A 21,715-nucleotide genomic window follows, 5' to 3' on the forward strand; every position below is an offset into this window, starting at 1 on the left:
GTCAGTGTTTGGTTCCTCCATTAAAAGATGTTTTTTATTTTTTGAGAGCTCTTCCTATCTTCCCATTAGATTTCATTTGCAGTTCGCTTCGTATTCTCTTCGAGCTCTGATTTCATGCTATCCAATTCTGACAGTACAACAGAATCCATTCAGTAGTACATCCAAATGCTTTCGACGAGGGGCTATGGGTTGTTAACTAATAATGCACATTATTCTGCAGAATTCGCGCAACTTTCGGAATCAACATTGCATACCTTAATTTCAGAAAAAAATAATCCTTTCTTCATCAATTTACTTGAAATTAGTAGATCTCATTTCTCTCTATACCAATCATTTCCGTAAAATTAGTCCATAGAGGAATTTTGCCTTCTGAATTCAACGGTTTCAGGCTGTACATCGAAAATTCACGATCACTGAATCCTGAAGTTCGCATTCTTTCTCACAAAAAATGTAGTACGAAAAAAGTTGGCTTAATCAGTAAATTTGGCTTCTTCCAAAAATCCCTTATGGCAGGTGAAAAGTGCGCAAGAAAAATCACTATTACATGCTGAACATCTTCGGATCGTGAAAATATTCTTAATTGCCACATAAGATGCTAACATTTTCCATAATATCGTTTGTTGCAACTTAAAACGATGAAAAATGCACACAAAAACGGCTACGTTTTTGGTCACAGGAGTCTTCGAATATTAAACACTTCATATTCAAAGTATTACATTGAAAGCATTTATGATCACAACTACAGTTTAAGCAATTCAAGACTATATAAAGACAAATAGTATCCAAAAAGTTTAAAAAATAGATCGTATAAAGGTCAAAGTAGCGATGTCGTTAAGTAAACATTACACCCTGAATAATTTCAATGCAATTGCAGGCTATGAATTCGGTATTGCAATGACCACCAAAAGCATATTCACAGCTGATTATACCTTATTTCAGCTATTAATCACATAATTCAAAGCAAAAATTCGTCGTAGGTTGAAGTAGTTGAAACGATGATCGAGAGATGGCACTGCTTCCAGAGGGCATATGCATTTCTCTTGACCTCGGAGTGAGGCTAGCAACATGTGTCCTGTCAGCTGATTGGAAGAAGTCACCACAACAATGCCATGCGCTCTGGTCGAAGCGGAAGAGTTCACTAAGGAAAGTAAACGGAGTAGTTCCGCGGAGCTTCGTGCGTGCAGCTGTGATCTCATGTGAAATTTGCGACAATGCCGTTCATTTCTAAGGATTGGCGTTCTCCAGGAGAGGAATGGGTGAAAACAGAGGAAGGCTGGGAGAAGAAAAAGATACTGATGTGCGGACGGCAACGAACGAGCAACATGGAGGATACAAACAGCAGGTCAGTTTCGACGAGTTGGGGGTGGTTTGTTTATATCGCCACAGCTGATCGAATGGCTTCCCAGAGCAATGGCTAGCTGTCGTCGCCCATGAGCAGCTGAGTTTGTTAATCAACTTGATGTATTGTTTAGCACTCGGTTAACGTGAGTAAATTCCTCTTAGCTGGAGTATTGTGCGTAGAAAAAGACAATGAATGACCTTGAATGAATGCCGTGATTGAGGCAATTTTGTAACCGTTATCGAGTATAAGGTACTTAGCGCTGGGGAATTGTTCTCAATGGGAATAATAAACTTAGAAAAGAGGCTGATTTTTTATGTCGCATCATAATGCTCAGATTTACTAGGGTGCAGGGAAACTACTGGTTCTATTAGATAAGATAAATAATACTGTCAGATTTAGTGTTTACGTATATTATGACGATATTCTTATTAGCATAACTATTCAGATTAACACGGGAAAAGTAATCACTTGATGACGACGATTCTATCATTTTCATTAATGAATAATAAAATATTTACTCAAAAAAATTCAACTAATCCGCAGATTTCTACGAGAATTGGTTTATACAAGTGCTCGAGATAATTTGGAAAGTTAAAAGGATAGTGTAGTGTAAGAATCCCTATGCTCACTTAGAAGTAAACCAGGTAGTTCGGTATTTTTTTGCGACCAGTGATTTACCCAAGCTTGGACATTCCCGGAGTTCCCGGTGCGGGCTGCTGCTTAAATACAAACCTTACAAGTATTGTGTTGTCGATCGAATTTTTCCGTGTACCCCGTGGTAAGCACCCCGTCAAAGCGTTGGGTGCAAGTGTCCGCGTGAGAGTAAACAAAATGCTTCTCATATAGCTCAGTCAGTATTTTGGGTATTACGTGTATTCATTATGTTTTAGATGCACTTATTTGAGCTGTGCAATTTCACGGTAAAATTAAATCTGTCAGGCAGTATTAGTAAATTAGGATATGTAACTGTTCACATGAAAGTAACAAAAACACGTTCTTTCATCATCTGAAATAAATGTTGTTCGACAATGCATGTTATTGCTTGATGTAATGGATGTGGTAATATTTTTCGAAGAATCATCCGCGTTTTAGTGATTTTGATGTTTGGGATCGCGGGAATGATTTTCTTTTGTAAGGGATTCGTCGGGTGAAGAGACGGATTATTCGCGTAAACGAAACATGACATTTTACTTGCACTGGGAATTTTGTTATTGATTCGTTGTTATCTTTTGACTCATTGAATTATATTAAAAATATATTTATTACATTGCGGAACCAGGTTATTTATATTACCCTTTCAAAAAAAGGGGTACGTGCAAAGGGAACCTGTATGTATGCATTAAATAATTTAGTTTACGTAACCGCGTCCTGCCGTTTAATCATTTCGTTGTCGAGTAAGCAATTCGTCTTTCAGTTCAGTTCCAGCGCGAAGTTCAATGTTATATTATAATACGATTTGCTATGCATGAAGTATAATTCATATCTTGTATTTTCCCGAATGGAATACGGGGCCAGCCGCTGGGTCTCTGATCTCTTTCCTACTTTGTTTACCAATTTCGCCGTTTTATTCCCGTGGTCAGAAGCTGATTGGCTGCGCTGGTCACGTGACGCTCGGCGAAATTATTGCCGAGGGACAGTGATCCGTTTTGTGTTGCCAGGCCGTTTGTTTCCGTGAGCGGACCGCTTTTCCTCCCGGCTCTTGTTCATCGCCCCGAGTGGCCGTTTTACCCTCACTCTCTCTCTCTCCTCCCAACTTCTTTTCCTCAGAAGGAATGTCCCGCATTCCCTTTTCCTAAAAGCGCGACCTTGCATCGAGTTCAGAAGCTGTAGAGGTAGAGATCAATGCCGTCTAACAATTGCGCATGCGCCGGGACCCGACTCCATCCTCCCGGCAACGGGGAATAAGGTCACCTAGTCCCTCCTCCCGTGGATATCCAGTAAATATAGTATTCTGTAGCAATTCATTGTTTTTGAGCGCCCCATTTCCTGGGGCCAAAGACTCCCGTGGTCTTCGTCCCTCGCCGCGGAGGGCGAGGCTGCGGTTCCACGCTGTCGTTCGGGGGGCGAGGGGGGGGGGGTGGCTTCAGCGCGGATTGCGCGTAGTAACAATGGGGTGGTATTTTTGAGGCGTAGTGCTTTAGGGAAAAGGGGGAGATCGGACACGGCGCACCCTTGGTGGATATTCTCTTTTATCTTGTGGTAGGGTTATTTCAGAAGATAATATGCCATATGCCAGAAATAGAATTTATTTTAAAGAACCGAATCGAACTTAACCGAATTTTTTTCATAAGAACAGTTTCCTATCTTTTAACGCACATAAACTAAACCATTTTCGGTTGCATAAGATTCAGGAAAGATGGATGACGAGGATATTGATTAGCAGCATTATGGAATGTTGAAGACTGTGATAGAGGGAAGAATGTTAGGAAAAAGAGTAAGGGGCAGGAATAGGATAGGGATGTTTAGTTGTGTTTTTTTATGAGAGACAAGAAGATTATTGCTGACTCGTTTGGTAGCTCGGGTCCATCCAAAACCTACCTTAACTGGTAGATTTCCTATGATAATGTTATTATTTGCAAGTCAGGTCACTTCCGTATAATTCAAATTCTCCCAACCGATTCAAAAGTTACGTTAATCCAAAAGTGTTGCGAAAATTCTACTGCGGTCCATGAAGTAATTTAATGACCCTGCGAAGGTGAAGCTTGGGTCAATAGACCCTTCCACCCCCACCACCGATGACTCCAGCCCTACGTGCACGAGAATTGTTCTCTTATGGCTCTTCTAGGATTTGACCCCTGGAGTCATTTACCGAAATCGTGACTTTCCCATGCTGACATTTCTATTACGGTATCAAGGTGCTCCTGCCACTTTCGCTTGTAGTTTTGTCCCCAAGAGTATAACATTCAGATTCATATTTTGAAGAATACTACCTTGATCAAAAATTTCCCGGAATTTATTCAGAAAATTAAAAATACAAGTTTATTCATCTAAATCTATATTGTCCCCTTCAAAGTAATCCCCATCGACTGCAACACACTTATGCCAGCGCTTGATCCAATCCTAGTATGATTAGGGTTGACCTCCATTTCAGCAGAACACATATGATTATTACTTGCAATTTGGATGAGCCAAAATATCTTGAGATGCTAGTGATGAAAGTAAATATTCCTCATACACGTATAAGAATTCTAATGTTGGTTATTTCTTTCTTTATGTGTTTTCTGACTTTGCATTCGTATTTCTAATGTAATGCAAGCATGGAACAATGAAAGCAATACGACTTATGTATGGAGCATTGAAATGGGTACTACGTCTGAATACGGAGCTACCCGTCTTCAATACGTAATCATTTTACACTCGGTTTTCAAATGGTTTTCAGCGTCCTTGCCGAACTTTTATGTGTATGCCCTCTTTTGATGCAGTACAACAGCTTGAAAAATATGCTTTCTCTATTTTGACTTTATATGAGAACAAAAAATTCAAGTAAAATGTAAAATATGTATGTAATTATAATGCCAAGTGCGTTAGATATTTCTAGGATCAGTTGAAATATTATTATTTGTTTTCAAGCGTCCCTTGGGCTCAACTTTGTGAAAGCGTTGTATTGTAAAAAAATATTAGTTTTCATAGTTACTTCATTTAAAAACCACCGAGAATTCGAAACCTTGCGTGTTTCTTTTCTTTTATATGTGTTTCTATGTTTTTGCCTGTGTCCACTAGTGCTAAATTTTATACATTATTCTTCACGTATGCGAGACTTTCAAAAAAGTGTTTTGTATATACAATGTACAGTCTCGCTTGTCTCATGCTAGATCTTACACTTGAATGATAGGGCATAGACGGAAGAAGGCGTCATGTGGAGGGATTAATCGCTCCCTTGTGTTGCGCAACCGCGCACCACACGTGAGGGACACCATATGCGCCCACTCTTTATTTGCGTCCGGAGGAACTTCCTCGCATCTCCAACCCAACTACGACACTGGCCATAACAAAAGCCTCGATGAAGCAGTAGACCTGACGGGGACCTGATTTTCTCCCGGAACCAGATTTGCCGTTTTTTTTCATACCATCCACGTGTCCATTTCACAATAAAATACCGGATTTTCCGTGACATGAAAAAGTACTCTCGGGCCAAAATACTTGATCAAGCGTTTGCTGGTGGAAGTGACGGGAGAAAGAAAGTGAGATGGTAAAGGACAAGAGTGAGAGATTATTTTATATTGAGGGTGGGAAATAACTAGGATTAACTGCAAATGAGGTATATTATTGAGTGTTTCCTACCGTATATTGTTTTTGGAGAGGTAAAATAAGATGCATGCTATCCGTTTCTGAAGTAGCGTGAATTGGTAGAACTCAGATAAATCTGGCAATGAAGCGACGCGATCAGATTACTTGAAGCGGTGTGGGGCGGAGCAACACCACCTTTCGGTTTTTCCCCAGGAAGCAGGCAAGGGAAAAATGTAGATAATAATGACTGATAAGATATATTTATTTGTATTCTGTGTGAGGTAGTGAAATGTCGAATACTGTAATGCACGTGCAAATAATTAATAGGCGGGGTACAAGGAAGAAAATATCAGGCATTTTGTAGAGGATGGAAGCCTGTCAGTCTAAGACAAAAAGTGTTCATTCTTTGAGCAATTGTTTTTAGAAGCCCGCAATTCGGTCCGCCCTCTCTGGTTTTCCATAACCTCCCTTCTCCCGTCGAATTTGCATTTTCGGATATTTGCGATTTTATCGACGAAGAAGCCCGTCAGATCAGTACTAAGAAATGCCATCAATATTTCACGGGACCAGGATTTTTATATCAAGTCCTAAATTTAAAAATAAGACTTAGTTTAAACGTAAGTTGCAATCTAGTGTAAACTGGATGAGTAGCTCTGTTGAGATTTAGGGTTATTAAGGATCTCGGGTGTATGATAATTGGGTCAAAATGAGGGCGGAGGGAGATGATGCTATTGAGAGTTTTAGATTCTCTTCTGCCAGAAAATGGAACGGAGAACAGCTGATCCGCGTTACCCTACTCCCCCATCCTCTGGCGCTGATGTATTGACCGGATCCGGGTCATTTTCTCCGAGCCGCAGCTCTGTGATCCACACTCGATGCGGATTTTGGTATTTCTTGAGAGAGATTATTTTCTTATCGTTCTAACCTCCGCAGGCGGCGAGATCTGGTTTTATTTCATCAAATGCAAAAGTAAAAACCCAACCCTCTATTCATATCAGAAAATTTTAAGTGACAGTATTACTGCGGCTATTAATTTCGGGGCGGCTTTTCCGAAACGTTATACGGAGTGCACAGATATTACGTAATCAGACACTGAATCTTGGCAATCCGTTAGTACGTTTTCATATTAATCCCTTTCCTTTAATAAATCACATCTCATTTGAATAATGGCATATGATAGGTATAGAGTGCTTACCCTCAGAACTAATGCCGGCTTATCGTGTATTCAATGTTATGAATTGGCAGAAAAATTGCTGGACGAATGCCAGTCTTCCGAAAGCGAATGTCTTTTTTTCCAACCCTCATCCTGTTATGATTTTCTCAAGGACAATCCTCATTCCCGAGATCGCGCACAATGCGCCTCTTTTATTATTTTGGATGAATTTTTATTGTATGTGAAAAATAGTACGAATTGATATTATTCAATTATTCTACGTGGTTTAATTTAGTTAATTGGATTGCATCCGAGTTAATGAATGAATAATTTTCGTGAGATGGGTCTCATGTTCAAAGTGGAGTATTGTGGCGGTAGAAATATATGGATGGCTCTAATAAGTTGTTTGTTTTACCGTCGTTTTCATATCGAAGGAATATGGGATACTGTGTTATACCAATGCTTTGGTAACTATACTTTCAAGAAGAACGATGTGTTGACCAACACAGCCATTGCGGGTTGCTGTCGGAAATACGAGTAATGTCGCCTGGAATGGATGACTGAAAACAAGTCATTTTTGGATGAATTTACACAATTTTATCGTATTCAACTGAAATCGCTGAAAGCAGGAAATTGAAACTCCATTGTTTTATACATGGCCCCCTAAATTTCACTTCGGTAAATTTTTGAAAAAAAAGTGTTGAATATCCGTGTGCGTACGTAACTTACGTAACGATATCCCACGAAATAAAGAGTATGAGGTAAAAAATTAAGTAAATCCATTTCGCAGAATATAATCACTCGATTCATTTTGACGAGAATCCACCATGGTCTGGATATTTCTCCATTGTTAGGTTGTTTCACTTGTAAACTGGAGTCGTACAATCATGCCGTCGTGGAAATTGAAGCAATAGTATTGTATGACAAGCAGGGAGAGATAAATAATGTCACACTATAACGGTGGTTTTTCAAAAGTGTTGAATGTATAGTGATCATCCCTAAAATGTCACCAGCTTTCTTTATGTGTGAAAATTTTCAACGAAATCAAGGCTTGAAACCTAAATTTTTTTAAAACGTAAAATTATGGGTCAAGCATCTCGTTTGCTAAAATGAGTCATCGCGCAGGTGCCTAGATACCCTAGATGCGGCGATCAGTCGCTGATTGTGTTCTCTATCCCTGGAAAAATTTTCTTCCAGTTTGATGAATTAATATCGATTTAAATCATTGCCACATTTCGGAAGAATAAAATCTTCACCTGAATAAGCTTCGATGAAATTTCTTAAATCAATTAACATTCCCTCTTTGGGGACTTGGGTAAGCATCGATCTTCGTTGTTTTGTTATGGAAAAGTATCGAGTGTCCCATTTATCGATCCCAGTCATCATCCATTCATGGCCTCGTGCCGCTTTCTTTCCTAAGGTTTGCATCCTGCGTCAAGGAGGCGCTGAAATCCCTGCAAGGGCCGCAGGATTAGACTTACCCTTAATATTGATCTTCGAAAAGTTAAAAACAACCAGGAATCGAAACGATCGGGAAAATCAAGTATCTTTATTTGAAATTTAAAAAGATATGAAAGGCTCTTCGCCGCCCATGGCTGATTCGGGCACATTTGCAAAATTAAATTATATTATCTTTATTTCGTGGCTGTCAGTCACGTATATAGTACATTTGCGGTTACACATTTTATTGCAATGCGGTGATTGACCCCAGCGCTAAGGGCACCACAAAGGCAAGGGAGATAGTCGAAACGAAAAACTATTCTCTCTGGGTATGTGCGAGCTCGCAGGGAGCCCCGAATGATGGTGTGAAAAGACATTAGATCACGAGGGGGGGAAAAGTAGGGCGAACCCCTGCTTTTCCCAAGGAGTCAGTTCTTAGTGTATTATTCATCATTAGCATAAAATTAAATTGCCTTCATCGTTTATCATTGTGGTGCGTATTACCCACAATCGCGGGCCGAGGCCGAGGTGAGTGAATTGGAGCTATTCAAGTAATCCTGTTGTGTTTATTTGGTCGTGGGTTGCTAAAATAATGGTGGGGAGAATACAGTCTTTCGAGTCGAGTTGGAAAGTTTGTCCAACCGAAGGTATCGGAAAGTTATTTTACGATTGTGAGGAGAGGGACAACGTAATCGTATCGCTCAACACGCGAATGTAAACGCTACTCATCGAAATTCCCTTATTTCGACAGGCACCACCTCCGGGATTTACCCTTTCTTCCTCCGGAAAGTTTTTGGATGCCTTTCTCGTATATTTTAACATACTCCTTTACTACTTTTATCCCTCCGTTGCCCCGCCTTGCCCCTTCCATTTCCAGTGTTTTTGCCGGTATCTTTGAATGGACGGAACATTTCGAGTCTCCGGGATCCGCCCAGTACCCTTGGAAGGGGGGGGGCGGAGGGGAAGTGGGGTCCTACTATTGGAAACTGCAGGTCACGACCTTCTAAATCTTTGCCAATCGTTATTTTCCACTCTCAAATTCGCACCGTTATTCGAATGCATTCTACCTCTTCTCTCATATCTGGTCTCGCACTTGGTCGCGCTGCCATATTTGCTGTGTCGGCGGGTGCACATCGACTGGGCTGGGGGACTTCATTTCTACGGTCTCCCGAGTTCGCATCCCAGGTAGACTCCCTTGGTCGTCCAGAGGAATTACATGACGACAAGTACTTGGGACGTGAAAACCAAGCGTTTGAAAGGAAACCGAGAACTCTTTTGGTCGACTCCCTACTCGGGCTCTTTAAGCGAAAAAGTAATTTAATGTAGCATTAAATTATCGCGAGATGACGTTGATGAGATTGATGGAAACACGTGTCTCTGCTTGAGGGGGCTATTTTTTATCAATATGTTACATAACCGCTGCATTTAGCAAGTCAAATAAGAAGGGAGAAACCCTATAATATAAAGAAAATGACGCGATCAAAATTATTTTAAATTGGTTCGTGATGTTGATTAGACAAAAACCCCCGTAAGCACTTAAGGTGAGATTTTGGGAATACGGGGCGGGGTACCGGGAACAGGCCGCAAAGTATTGACGCTTTTAATCAATACATTGGGCAAGGTTGATCCGGACGAGTAATGCGGTCCATAATTCCTTTAATTCTGCAGTGTATATGGCTTTATAAGGGTCCGGTGGCGTAGTTATCGGAACGAGGGTTCCTCTGTGGACTAGATACTTCAGACAGGGATTTGAAGGGGAAAGGCGGTATTTTAGAGACATAGTTTTGCGTTAGGAAGTTTTATATTGGCATGAGTTGCGAAGATATTACCACTAAATTGTCGTTGAATTTTAATTAAATGAACGTGTCACTATTGAATGAATGTGCCACGATTATTAACTCGAAGGATGGTTTTGATAGGTTAGGATAGGATTGACCTCGCTCAAATTTCAGGCACTAAAGTATGTGCAATGAGGCAATACAGTATATGCGGGGCAGTTTCTTCCCCAATCCTTCTGATCAACGATTGTAATGTGCACAATGAAATGCAGTTAAGAAGGGATTCCAACCCCATCGAACTCGATGATTCAGGTTTGAAAGTAACCCGTCTCTAAAAATCGGAACCGCTCTTTTATGTATCATCTTTTTGATCTCGTGTAGTCGTATATTTTGAATGAATTGGAAACTGAGCGTTTGATATGAATGTAAACTGCATCTAACTGTATTGCGCCTGCAATGTTATCGCATGATAAATTATACGATACTAACAATAGTATGTACACACAGTGCTGTACTGATGAAAAATGTGATCAATGAAAAACACTTTCGTTCAAATACTTCAATAAATGCGTACACTTTTTTCTCAAATTTTCTTTGATCTTAAAAATTCTGTATTAATTTGTTTTGCTTCGAATTCCCACCCCCACTCTAAATTTCAATTGTGCAGTTTCAATCACGATTCCCTCTTTGGGAACAATGAATTTATGGTAAATATTTTGGCGATTTGAAGTAGTACTTGCTTAATGCCTCAGCATAGTGCCAAGAAAATATTCTGTTTCGTGCTTTTTTTCGACCTAATTTTTAGAGAATGACTCGGTACGTTTTTAACTATAACATGTATTGTCAAATTTATGATCTCGACCGACTCGATGCTCGTAGGAGTGTACGGCCCGCCAATGGTCGTTCTTTGCTAACATGTTTAACTGGCTCGGTTCCAAGAATTAAAATTCTGTTATGGTTGGTTACTGGCAAATGTAATGAAAACTGCACATCCGCACGTGCATCATAGGATCCACGCCAGCGGTTAGATGCAAACGGCTGACTTCGCTGCACCAGCGCCGTTCGATATGGCTCATTTGAATAAAGATTAGAGCACCCATGTGTAATGCCGTTACTAGGGTGTGGCAGCGGGTCAAAGGGGGGGGGGGTGAGTGGTGGTGGCTAGGAGAATAGTGGGGAAATAATATCCTTAAAGTGATTCCTTCCATATGGCACGGTACAAAGTGGATCAGAGAGGACAAAGGGCCGGTCTGAGCAACAGGGCCGGTCGTCGAGCCGTGCAATCCGCGTGTTTCGCACTTTGCGGTGCTTCACCCATCGTAATCGAAAACGTTGCAGTCACTTGATAAAATTGCGTCCGGAAAATTTTATCCACAATAGTATCAAGTTACCAAAAGAGAAAACAACAGTTATTAATTGATGTAAAAAGTCTTGAAAACCCCTCGGACAAAAGAGTTTTTTAAAGTTGTTATGGAAGGCGACCGACAGCTAAGGTCATTTGCGCCATTAAAGATGGATAGGAAAGGAAGGGTGGAGAGAAACCCAGCGATGGCCTTAGCCTACTCTTGTCGAAAGGCGCCAAGGGATCCGCAATTTAACGTCCCATCTGGCAGACGTCGTACTCACTCAAATTCCTCTCCACAAAGACCCTCAAGTTGGAATCGGGATACCAATGAAAATATTTGTTTTTTCCAGGATTTGAACCCGGGCCCCCTCAGTGGGAAGCCTGTACGTTAACCACCGCACCATTTCAATCCCCCTGAGTAAATATTCGTGAAGACTAACGATGGATGGACAATGTATTAATGGTAGTCTAACGGTGAAGGCAGGTTCAGAATGGACATTCAAACGAACCACTGAACCAAATTCGTTGGATCAGATTTTATCTTTCCTAATAATATTCTATCGCTCATCTACTCTATGCTTACTGCGCTTCTTCTTTCTTTTTTGTTCTGCACTACTGCTTCCCCTCGCTGACTCTTTCCACTTCGCTATATAGTAGTCAATAACTTGTCGATCCGAGAATATCCCCTCTTCTTCTATTCCACCTCGCGCAACCCTAATACTACTACCTTTATGTATGTAAACCTATATTTCCTTATCTCCTGCTTTATATTTCATAACTTCCCTGTCTTATACATTGCCCTAACATTCAAAATCCCTATTCTGTCTTGCTAAGTCCACTTCTTTGACTTCTTTTCTGCTGACGCTGTCGATCCCTCTTTGAAAGGATTTCGTTCGACAACCACCGAGGAAGCTCGTCTTCCCCCTATAATAGGCATGGGGATCCACCCCTTAGAGCCAGGGGAGCTCCCCCCTGTAAGCGGAGTCAAGTAGTTGCCGGGACTTATTTTCGAATTTAGGTCCAAAATAGTAGTAGTAGTAGTAGTTTTTAGGGGTGGCGACCGACAACTGAGGTCATTTGCGCCATAGGGGATGGACAGGAAAGGATGAAGGGTGGAGAGAAACCCGACTAGCCTACTTTTAACGAAAGGCGCCAAGGGGTCCACAGTTTAACGTCCCATCCGACGGACAATTCAACTCAAAGTGCCCTCCACAAAGCACCTCAAGTAGGGATCGAGATACCTCTGAAAAATATTTAATATAATAGTTAATAATAGTTTAATAATAGTTTCTTGGCACAAATAGTTAAGGCGGTTTCCCGTTTCCTTCCTCAACAATGTATTTTACGTGACATTAAACGTGGCACTATCACTCTCATGGCCGCTCCATTGGGGACAGATATGTTAGTGAATAACAAACGCTGCGCGGACCTTTCGTCGTGTAGAAAATTTTATTGAAAAACATATCGAACTTAAAAAATATGTCTTCCGGCAGTAATTTTAACGAATGCTACCACAAGCGAAAGTTAATTAACAAAGCCGAAAACCAGGGTTCAATAGGGATCCCGTGTAGGATCTTGCTTAGAGTGCCGCAACAGATAAGGTTGGCCCTGTGCACAACCAGCCTTCTAGCGCAGTAATTCTCCACCCTTCGGGAGAATCGTGTTGAACAGATGATCAGGAAATGTAAAACCTCATAGGGAATGAATAGAGTGAATGATGAATTTGCTGAAATAAGTGAGCCCTATATAAATTGTGAATAATGAAATAATTCCTTCAAGTTGGTACTGAAAAATATATTATATAATTTTTACAGAATGTTCAACTTTTGCAGAACCTAAATGATTTATTTTATATTTATCTACAATTTTAAGTGAAAGGATTTAAATTAACACTTCACGGAGATTTTTCTGAGAAAGAACGCGTTGAAAGTTCCATTTGTCGTGGGATAGCTGCGAACTGCGGTGCTTGTTTGTAATGCGTTTTGTTACGATTCAAGGAATTCTTGATTATTTTTTTACCATCATCCTCGAGAAGGCGTTCTGCCTCGGAGTCTGCACACATCGAAAGTGCTCGAAAGCCTCTCGGTGAAAACTCTTCCGCATTTTTTTTGTATCATTACCATTATTCGGGGGCAGGTTCGATCGTAGGCCGGAAATAACAAAGTTATTAAATGCCAGTGTATTCATAACAAGAATTTTTTTAAAATATCAAATGTCAGCTCCACTTACCTCTGCGATAGCCCCAAATGCCAAGAGATTTTTTTATATGAGGAGACGGCCTTTCGGATACGCGGCGTCTTCTTTTGTAAGCAATCTGCCCTGTAATCTATGCCGATTTTGGAAATATCTTCGTTGCGATTGTTGTGCCAGTCACGGTTTTTGAAGCTGTTCTACTATGAGAATTATGCTTCGTGTCGGTGGCAATGCCATTCTGCTGCCACGAGGAAGCCAGAATAAAATGAAATAGCTTCAGCGGAATGAGCAACTGAAATATTTTAAATGCTAAAAATGGATATTTTCAAACGTCAAATGGCATAGTAAAAATACAAACTTACGCAGCTCCGTGATAATCGTTCATGGGTCCCGGATGTAATGGCTAATTGTATTTTTTATTATGGTAACCTAGCTGTAATAAGTACTTGAAATGTACATTAAAATCAAATAGACATTTTCTAGCATTAATAAAAGTTTCAAGTGGTTAGAAAACACCAGATAAGCTCGCATTAATTATTTTTCGAACCCTCTCGAAGTGCAGAAGGTACATTCATTGTACTTAGAGTGCCAACATATAAAAAGGCGGTCCAATTCACAGAATCACTGAGCAAACTTCCTACAAATGGAACGAAAAATTTTAAGGCAAGGAAATGAAAAATTTTCCTTAAGCCTACCGTTGTTGGCGTTCGGAACCGCAGTTTGCGTAATGGAAAGTAAATATCAGCAATGAAAATTTGAAAATATTAATGGTTGAACTCAAATTTCACCAAGTTCAGATTTTCTTCTGATGGTGTTGGGTATGATGAAATTTCTCGTTAAACGAGCACACGATTCGGACGTATTCAGCGCTACATTTTTATAGCATTTTAATGATCGAAACTTATATTTTTGTCTATTTTTGTTAGATGTTGTGTGTATGATTTAATCCAACAATTCCCGACTTATTATCAAAATTGTGCATCTGTGTCCTCTTTCGTAAATAATAAAATGTATTTATTCCATGCCCATCTATACTTAATGCTTAATTTCTAATGTCTTCCCTGCAGGCCGCCTGACGATGTCTCAATACCACTTTTTTATCTTTGCAGGTGTCAAGCTTTGCAGGAATTCAACCAAGAACTCAGATTAAGCACCATAGCGAATAGATGGTGAGTACCTACATTCCATTAAGTAGTAGATTGATTGATTTGAGCCCACTACATCTATCTATGAATGGTTAATTATCAATTAAAAACCTCACTTTACTCTTTCGCTACCATTTGGTTATGGCTATAATGAACTTATGAGATAATTAAATATTATAAAGCGTGATTTGATAAGATTCCACATTTTGGGGGCTGAAAGAATTGAATTCACTAATGGTTAATAGTTGATTCTCGATTATTATGTCGCTGATAAATATCCTCTGGAAGTTTCTGCCAGATTAAGCTATTTTTTTAGTATTTGCTGAAGGAGTGGTTTCGCTGAAAAGGCCAGATTAGGTTAGTTTTAAATAAAAAGGTTTCATTTTCGGAAGTTTAAAAGTGTTCTAAACTCAGGGAACTGGGGGTTCGGCAAATGTTTGTGGCTAAAATAAAATAAGTGATATTGTTTCCCTTGAGTCTATGATAATTTTTTACCCCGAGTTCCGTGATTGCACGGCATCGTATTTAAACGTCGCTTCCAATCCCCAAATGACAATCCAGCCCGAGGTCTTTGGGGAAAGAGAAGAGCGAACTGCAGTACGCCACGAGTGTGACTCACATCCACCTCAATAGCTTCACGAATAAAAAAAAATATTCGTATCGCATTAAGTCATTCCTATGTTCTCCACGGTGGTCGCTCTGTCTACTCTTCTTCCTCCATTTCGTTTATAAGTCACGGGAGTTTATTGGGAAGTTAAGTGATGACGTGAACCGGGGGGGCTATCGTCTTCGAGCAATCGGGCTACGTTGCCCCCCCCTCCCTCCCTAGGGTGACGCATCAAGCTCCCGTTCTCATGTATACGTTCGTGATGAGAATGCTAATTAAGGCTGAGTTAATAACCGCTTGCGTTCACGAATCACAATGAGTTATGCATATTATTTTCACAACTTTCCCCAAGAGAAACAACGAAGTCGGAAAGAACGTTCTCTCCGAGTGGTTAACGGTGCGTGCAAGCTCACTTTCACTCGTGCACCTGCATGCAGTTAGGAAATTGTTGTTTTGCGCTTGTTCCATTAATCGGTTCTGCCTCGAGATTGAAACTTCCTGGCACCGCCTGTTCAAAATATTCCATGCCGAGAGGAAGAGTTATTGTGGATGACACAAAGTGATTTCTTAAAACAGCACGAAACAGTGGCGTTCAAAAATATCATTGTAGGTACTTCATATCCCATTCGTGCTGATTTGGAGCTTTCCCGAAAACTATCGTCTAGGTGAAATATTATAATGGAGTAGAACATCGATTGTCAAGGTACCAACTAGCAAAATTGTTCAAAATAAAAAAAGTCGACATATTGTATTGGAATTAAATATTTCATTGGAATAGTGCATAATTTATTATAATGAGGAAAAAAGTTCGATAGAATTGAATTGAAAATGTGGGGAAAAGTCTCATCCCGCTGTTACGGTCAGCTTAACGAGTGATTCCGGAGTTATTTTTAACTGCGAGCTTTGCAGATGTGAGTTTCATCATCATCAACGGCCATCAATCCTGGGATTGGCTAGATGCAGCGCTCCACTAGCTCTTTTCCTGACCAATTCATATGCTCATGTTTCTTTGCTTTCCTGTCGTCAATCAACTCTTTCATGCACCGCAGCCTCGGTTTGCCTCCATCTTGCTCTCCCTTCGCTCTTCTGCGCTCGCCTTCCACTATTGTCTCGGCCAGCTGGTCGTATTCCATATGACTTGTTTTCAACATTAATATCTAAACATGGTAAGATTTACTTTCATAACCTACCTGCGTTCCGATTAGTTGCGTCCTGCTATTGTAAGTCATTGGTTTTGTGACGTAGCAGTCCCTAAATTTCAGTACATTCTGGTCGACTTAAAAAAAATTAAACAACGAAATTCCATGGCATGAGGGACACATTTTCGCCCTCACACACAAATTCTATTTACTTTTCAGCTTTCTATACATTGTTACATATGTAAAAAAGTAACTGTATTTATTCCATTAGAGTTTACGTGACAGTTGTGGAAAAGTTCACTCTCCAAGTACGATGCCTAGAATTATGCCTCAGAATATCATGCCTTAATATATATATATATTAAGAATCTCATGCCAAAGAATTAATTTGTCTCCTAGACGTTTACTGATCTGTATAAAACAGTAAAACCGTTCCCAATGCAGTGAGAGTTACCAGGTTAAGGTGAGTTAAGCTCCTCAACCGGGGTGGGATCAGCAGGCACGGTTGTCTTTTTCGAGCGTTTTTATTGCTTGCATTGCTCAGGTAGAAGCTTACCCTGTTCATTATGTTAATGATGAAAACAAGGATTTGAGTCTTTTTAGTATACTCCATAGGCTTTTTTCCTCACTCATTCTTCTGGCTTCATCAGACTCTCCATCCGCCCATTTCAACCTAACCATTCCATTGTAGTTCCACCTTTACTATATTTCCAATTTTCTTTCTCCACAGTTATTACCGTTCACCGTCTCGCATGTTATCTTAAATTTATCGCATCATTAGCCTCGGGAGATAAACAGACGAGTCGTCAGAAATGGGGGCTAAAGATCCTTATGAATCGTTTTCTTGGTACTGTAATAATCTTGTGATATAAATAAATTTTTCTCCTTGCAGAAAACCCTTTTGGTTTGGCGCGTTGTAATAACTGCCCTTAATACGTTTTCCATCGCTGGTATTCTTACTTTACAACAATTCTCTTTAGTTATTTTCGTAATAAATTTGCTTTTTCATTCAGGGATCTTCAAAAACCAGCTCTACTTCACAATAATGTAGTCGTGTCTTCGGCCTCCAGACATTTCCACGTATTCTTGGGTATAAGTTTTCGGACGTGATGTTTGCTAATGTTAGTTTATTTTGCGTTAAGAATTAAGTAAATCTTTCTCCTCTTTCAGCTCCTTCTCAATCTATCCTTCCGATAATTTTTCCCTCTTGGCATTCTCCATCGGTTTCATTGTAATATCCTGTAATTATCAGGTTTTCTTCTCCTAAATTATTTTGTTAATTTTTCGGTAGTATTTAAGCTCCTATCCAGTCCGTCATCATCGTATAGGAATGTAATATTCTACCTTCATAGCTGTCCTGATCATTTTGCTGTACTTCAGGAAGCTCTTTACATTCCTCTATTTAAGGGTGTTGAATGCTCCGGGAGACAGCCGGTGCATATTCAACACGCTTTAATTTCAGTTAGAAATTAAGGAATGCGAACGATCCTTCTGTCTTCTACTTCACAAGCCTCCTCCTTCGAGACATTTCATACATTCCCATAAAATTTATGACCAAAATAGCTAATGAACTCAGTTCGGCTATGTGGAATGTATCCGTTATTGAAGAACAAACGCACAAATATGCCTGATCAAGGCCTTGGGTCTGAAACCGGTGGCTCAAAACGACTAAATAATGGAATTGTGGAAAAATAATTGTAATGGAATATGTGGAAAAAGTGTGTGGAATTAAAAGTGAATAATTTCATTTCGATATGTTATGCAAATTCCATAAAGTTACGCCGGAGACGATCAATTTTACATAATGGAAATCATAAAAATTTGGTTAATTGAATAATATAAAGTTGGTTTCGCATTTTAACTTTCAGGTCGTTCCTTGTGATGATAATATTTCGGGGTTTTTATATTTGAAACTAGCATTGCACGAAAATTCTGCAGATTTAGAAGTTTGTTTGGTACTTAGAACATTGTTTTGGCATGCCAGTAATCACCAAATCATCCGCAACTCTTTTGCTATCTCTAAAGAGTGTACTATTTTGATGTCGTGAGGCCGATTGTGTGGTGATACGTTATTCAACCGAATTTTCTTAAATAGTAGGAAAAATGGATTCTATACTGTAAGAGTACTACTCAAATCGTTGCGATTGCGAATCTAGGTGTGATTCTATCTATGATGTTTGAAAGCAATTTGTGGTAAAATTCCAAGGAACTGCGGGAGATTTTCGCGCAGGTTTTTGGAATTTATCAAAGGTAAAAACAGCTTAAGTGTTTCAAGTTGGCTTTAACCTCGTGAACTGTGGCGCGTCGCGCACCACTACGAATGCTTGTGACATTGCATGTACGGTATTTCGTCACAACGTCTTGTTCCTTAAAAGCACCCAAAATTTCAATGTATAAGAGGACGGACGCTTCGATAGCTTAACTGGCTAAAGCACTCGGCCGGACATCGTGGGAGCCGTGTTCAAATCCCGGTCAAGGTGAATGATTTTTACGCTCTGAAATTGTTGCATCATTTTGTAGTAGTTTGACGGTGAATATTTTTATCCGATTCCCTTACTGCTCCAACCTTGTCTCGTATGTGCATTATCGCCCGACCAGTCTACCCTCCGGTCGGGGACACCATTGTTCCCTGGTTGATATTCACCGCCTTTTCCACGAGAGAATCCACAAATTGGAGATATTACCTGCTGTCGTCCCAGAATTTTCCGAGAGCATGTCTGCAGCTGAGTCACAATGGCCATTAGCATTTTCGGTGACTACGGGATTTTCGGAAATGTAGTATACAATGATCGAAGGTGGAATAATTGAGAGTTTCATCTGGCATTGTTAATTTGAAACGAAAGCTATCCGCTGAGGTTTATATATTCATGTACTGTGTTCTTGAAGTATACTCATGGGGCGAAAAGCATTTTGTTCATATACGAGGTCTGTCCAAAAATTAACCTCAGTTTGCGAGTAGCGAGGATTCTACTGGCAATAAACTTAAAAGCTGCTGGCATTCATCGGGAAATTTGGGCTATGCATTGACTAAGTGATGAGTGACAGTGTTGTGCGTAGGTGGTGTTGTTAGTTTAAGATTGAACGGTCCATTATTTCCAACAACTGGTCGTCCGTCATTTCATCTGTTACAAGGCTAGACCGACCACTGCGGTCCTCATCGTGAACAATCTTGTTGCCATTTTTAAACTGAATACACCACTGCCTCACTCCGCCTTCACTCACTATTCCGTCTCCGTACACTTCACAAAGTTGCCTATGACTTGCCGATGGCTTGTAGTTTTTTGCAAGTAAAAACTTATTCACAGATCGTACTTCACAACTCGCGGAATTGTCTATCGCAGCGCACATTTTAACGATTCGCAGTGAGCAAAGTAGTCGAACCACAGTCTGCACACTATCACAGCAGGATGCGTACTGAGTGTAGGGACGTTTAGATACCAATATGGTTGCTCTAACCCTCTGCCACGCTATGTCGAAACGTAAGTTACTTTCTTAACAGCAATCGTAGAACTGTTTTCCACCAAAATTTTCCACACCATTTTTGAATAGCGTCTGATTTGTTTGGCCAAAAATTCTTTTGAAACTCTTCTCTGTGCGATATTGACACAGTACAGTTTAATTATCAATGCAGTTCATGCCTGCCTCGGAAAAATGAATTCGCGCCGATAGTACGTATCTGCTTGCTTTCCGCAGGAAGAAAATCATTGCAAGATATTTAGAGATTCTCCGTTGGGCAGTTAAATCGAAAGATGGTCTGAGTTTCATTTCGCAGGAGTGTGAAAATAATAATTTAAAACTCTAATACATAGTCGGTGGTTCGGAAGGCCGTAAGGCCGTGAATGTATTAGCAGGAAAGAGGCTTTGCATATTGTTGTCATTGGTAATGAGCATACGAATGAAAACACTTCGGAGGTGTTTAATTTATGTATTAAACAATAAGTTCTTTTTTAACCTAATTTCACAGTCATATATTCTTGGTTTTACTGCGCATCCTTTGCCCGACTGGCGAAACTGCGCAATTCTAGCTATTAACCTCATGTTTGTTTCTCCTTCACATCTCACACGTTCTGCCTGTTTTAATATTCTCCTGCTTTCCTCCTTGCGAATCTACTTCATCAGATTTAGTTCGTCGGAACATTAAATTAGTTTTTTCAAGTTGAATATTTAACGCTAAAATGAGTGTGTCCTGATATTCTTTTCGTTTTTTGTAAATGTTGTCTTCAATGCTACGGGTGAATGCCGACTTCGTGAATGTATATTAATCTGCTCGATACCGGCTGAAAATGAGAAAAATAAACAAGCGAAGGAGTAGCAAGCTATCATTTTTGAACTATGCACGATGATTTCACAATTTTTAATTACTCCAAAATTGATTGAATTTTTATCCTTTTTTTAGTCCGATGCCGACTATGAATCCTATATTTTTCGCGTATCATATGACATTTACCTTCTTACCCACCAATTAAGTATCTGACTTGAATTCAAATTGTATTATATATTTTGAAATGAAGTTAGTTTCCAGTAGTAGTTTTATCATTTTACTGCTATGCCTTTTACTTGTGAAGTAATTAATAAAATAATATTGAGCGTCGATTTCATTTTTTAATTATAATTTTTTAAATGCTCTAATTTAAAATGGAACGGTTCACTTCTGTTCATTTTTATTGATCTAATTTCCGGCGATTATTCTTGTGTAATCTACGAATCTAAATACTCTGGAAAACAGTATATGTATATTCTGTTGGCTTGCTCATGACTTATTTATTATATGCATTGAGATGATTTTCTGTCAGATGAAAATATGGAAAACTAATGAAGCACTTTGAAAGTCAATCTGAAAACTTGCAGCGGAAACTGCTGAATTTAGAGATGCGTGATTCCACACCGGCGAGGATGGTTTGAAATCATGTCGAGCGCGCATTTTACTGATCTCGTCTCACGGAAGATGTGATATTATTCGTAATGAAAGAGTCTTCATCTTCAAAAAGTGTCATCCGTAACTTATATAATGTTGCACTTTTGATTTTGTGAGGGGATAGTGAATCATTTTCGAAATATGATTCCCGCAGTCCAAATACAATGGTGGTGGAAGGCCTAAAATTACACCTGAAATCATCCAAGTGAAGGTAACTCTTCTAGTCTTAGATGGTTTCCAAATACATTCGAATGCTGATATTTGTCATTAGGGGTCTAAAAATGCTCTAAATAGCATCCTGTCGATATTTTTGTAATTCTTGAATAGTAATGGTCAGATTGCAGGCATATCCAATTCATCTTTCATGTTAATTTATGAAAAATAATATTCGTCAAACACCTTTGAAATTTCTGAAAAATCGTCTCAGGTCT

General features: G+C 39.7%; 1 protein-coding gene across 1 annotated transcript in view; it reads left to right on the plus strand.

Moving 5' to 3' along the window:
• Positions 1–1,125: 1,125 nt before the first annotated feature.
• LOC139696319 (F-box only protein 32) overlaps positions 1,126–21,715 on the plus strand; it is a 72,601-nt gene continuing 52,011 nt past the window's right edge. The window contains exons 1-2 of the mRNA XM_071595031.1: positions 1,126–1,342; positions 14,588–14,647. Of these exons, the coding sequence (XP_071451132.1) occupies positions 1,212–1,342; positions 14,588–14,647 (191 nt within the window). The 5' untranslated portion in view covers positions 1,126–1,211. The remainder of the gene's footprint in view (positions 1,343–14,587; positions 14,648–21,715) is intronic.

This window comes from Hetaerina americana, unplaced genomic scaffold, assembly GCF_022747635.1.
Source record: "Hetaerina americana unplaced genomic scaffold, ioHetAmer1.1.p SCAF_7, whole genome shotgun sequence".
NCBI lineage: Eukaryota > Metazoa > Arthropoda > Insecta > Odonata > Calopterygidae > Hetaerina > Hetaerina americana.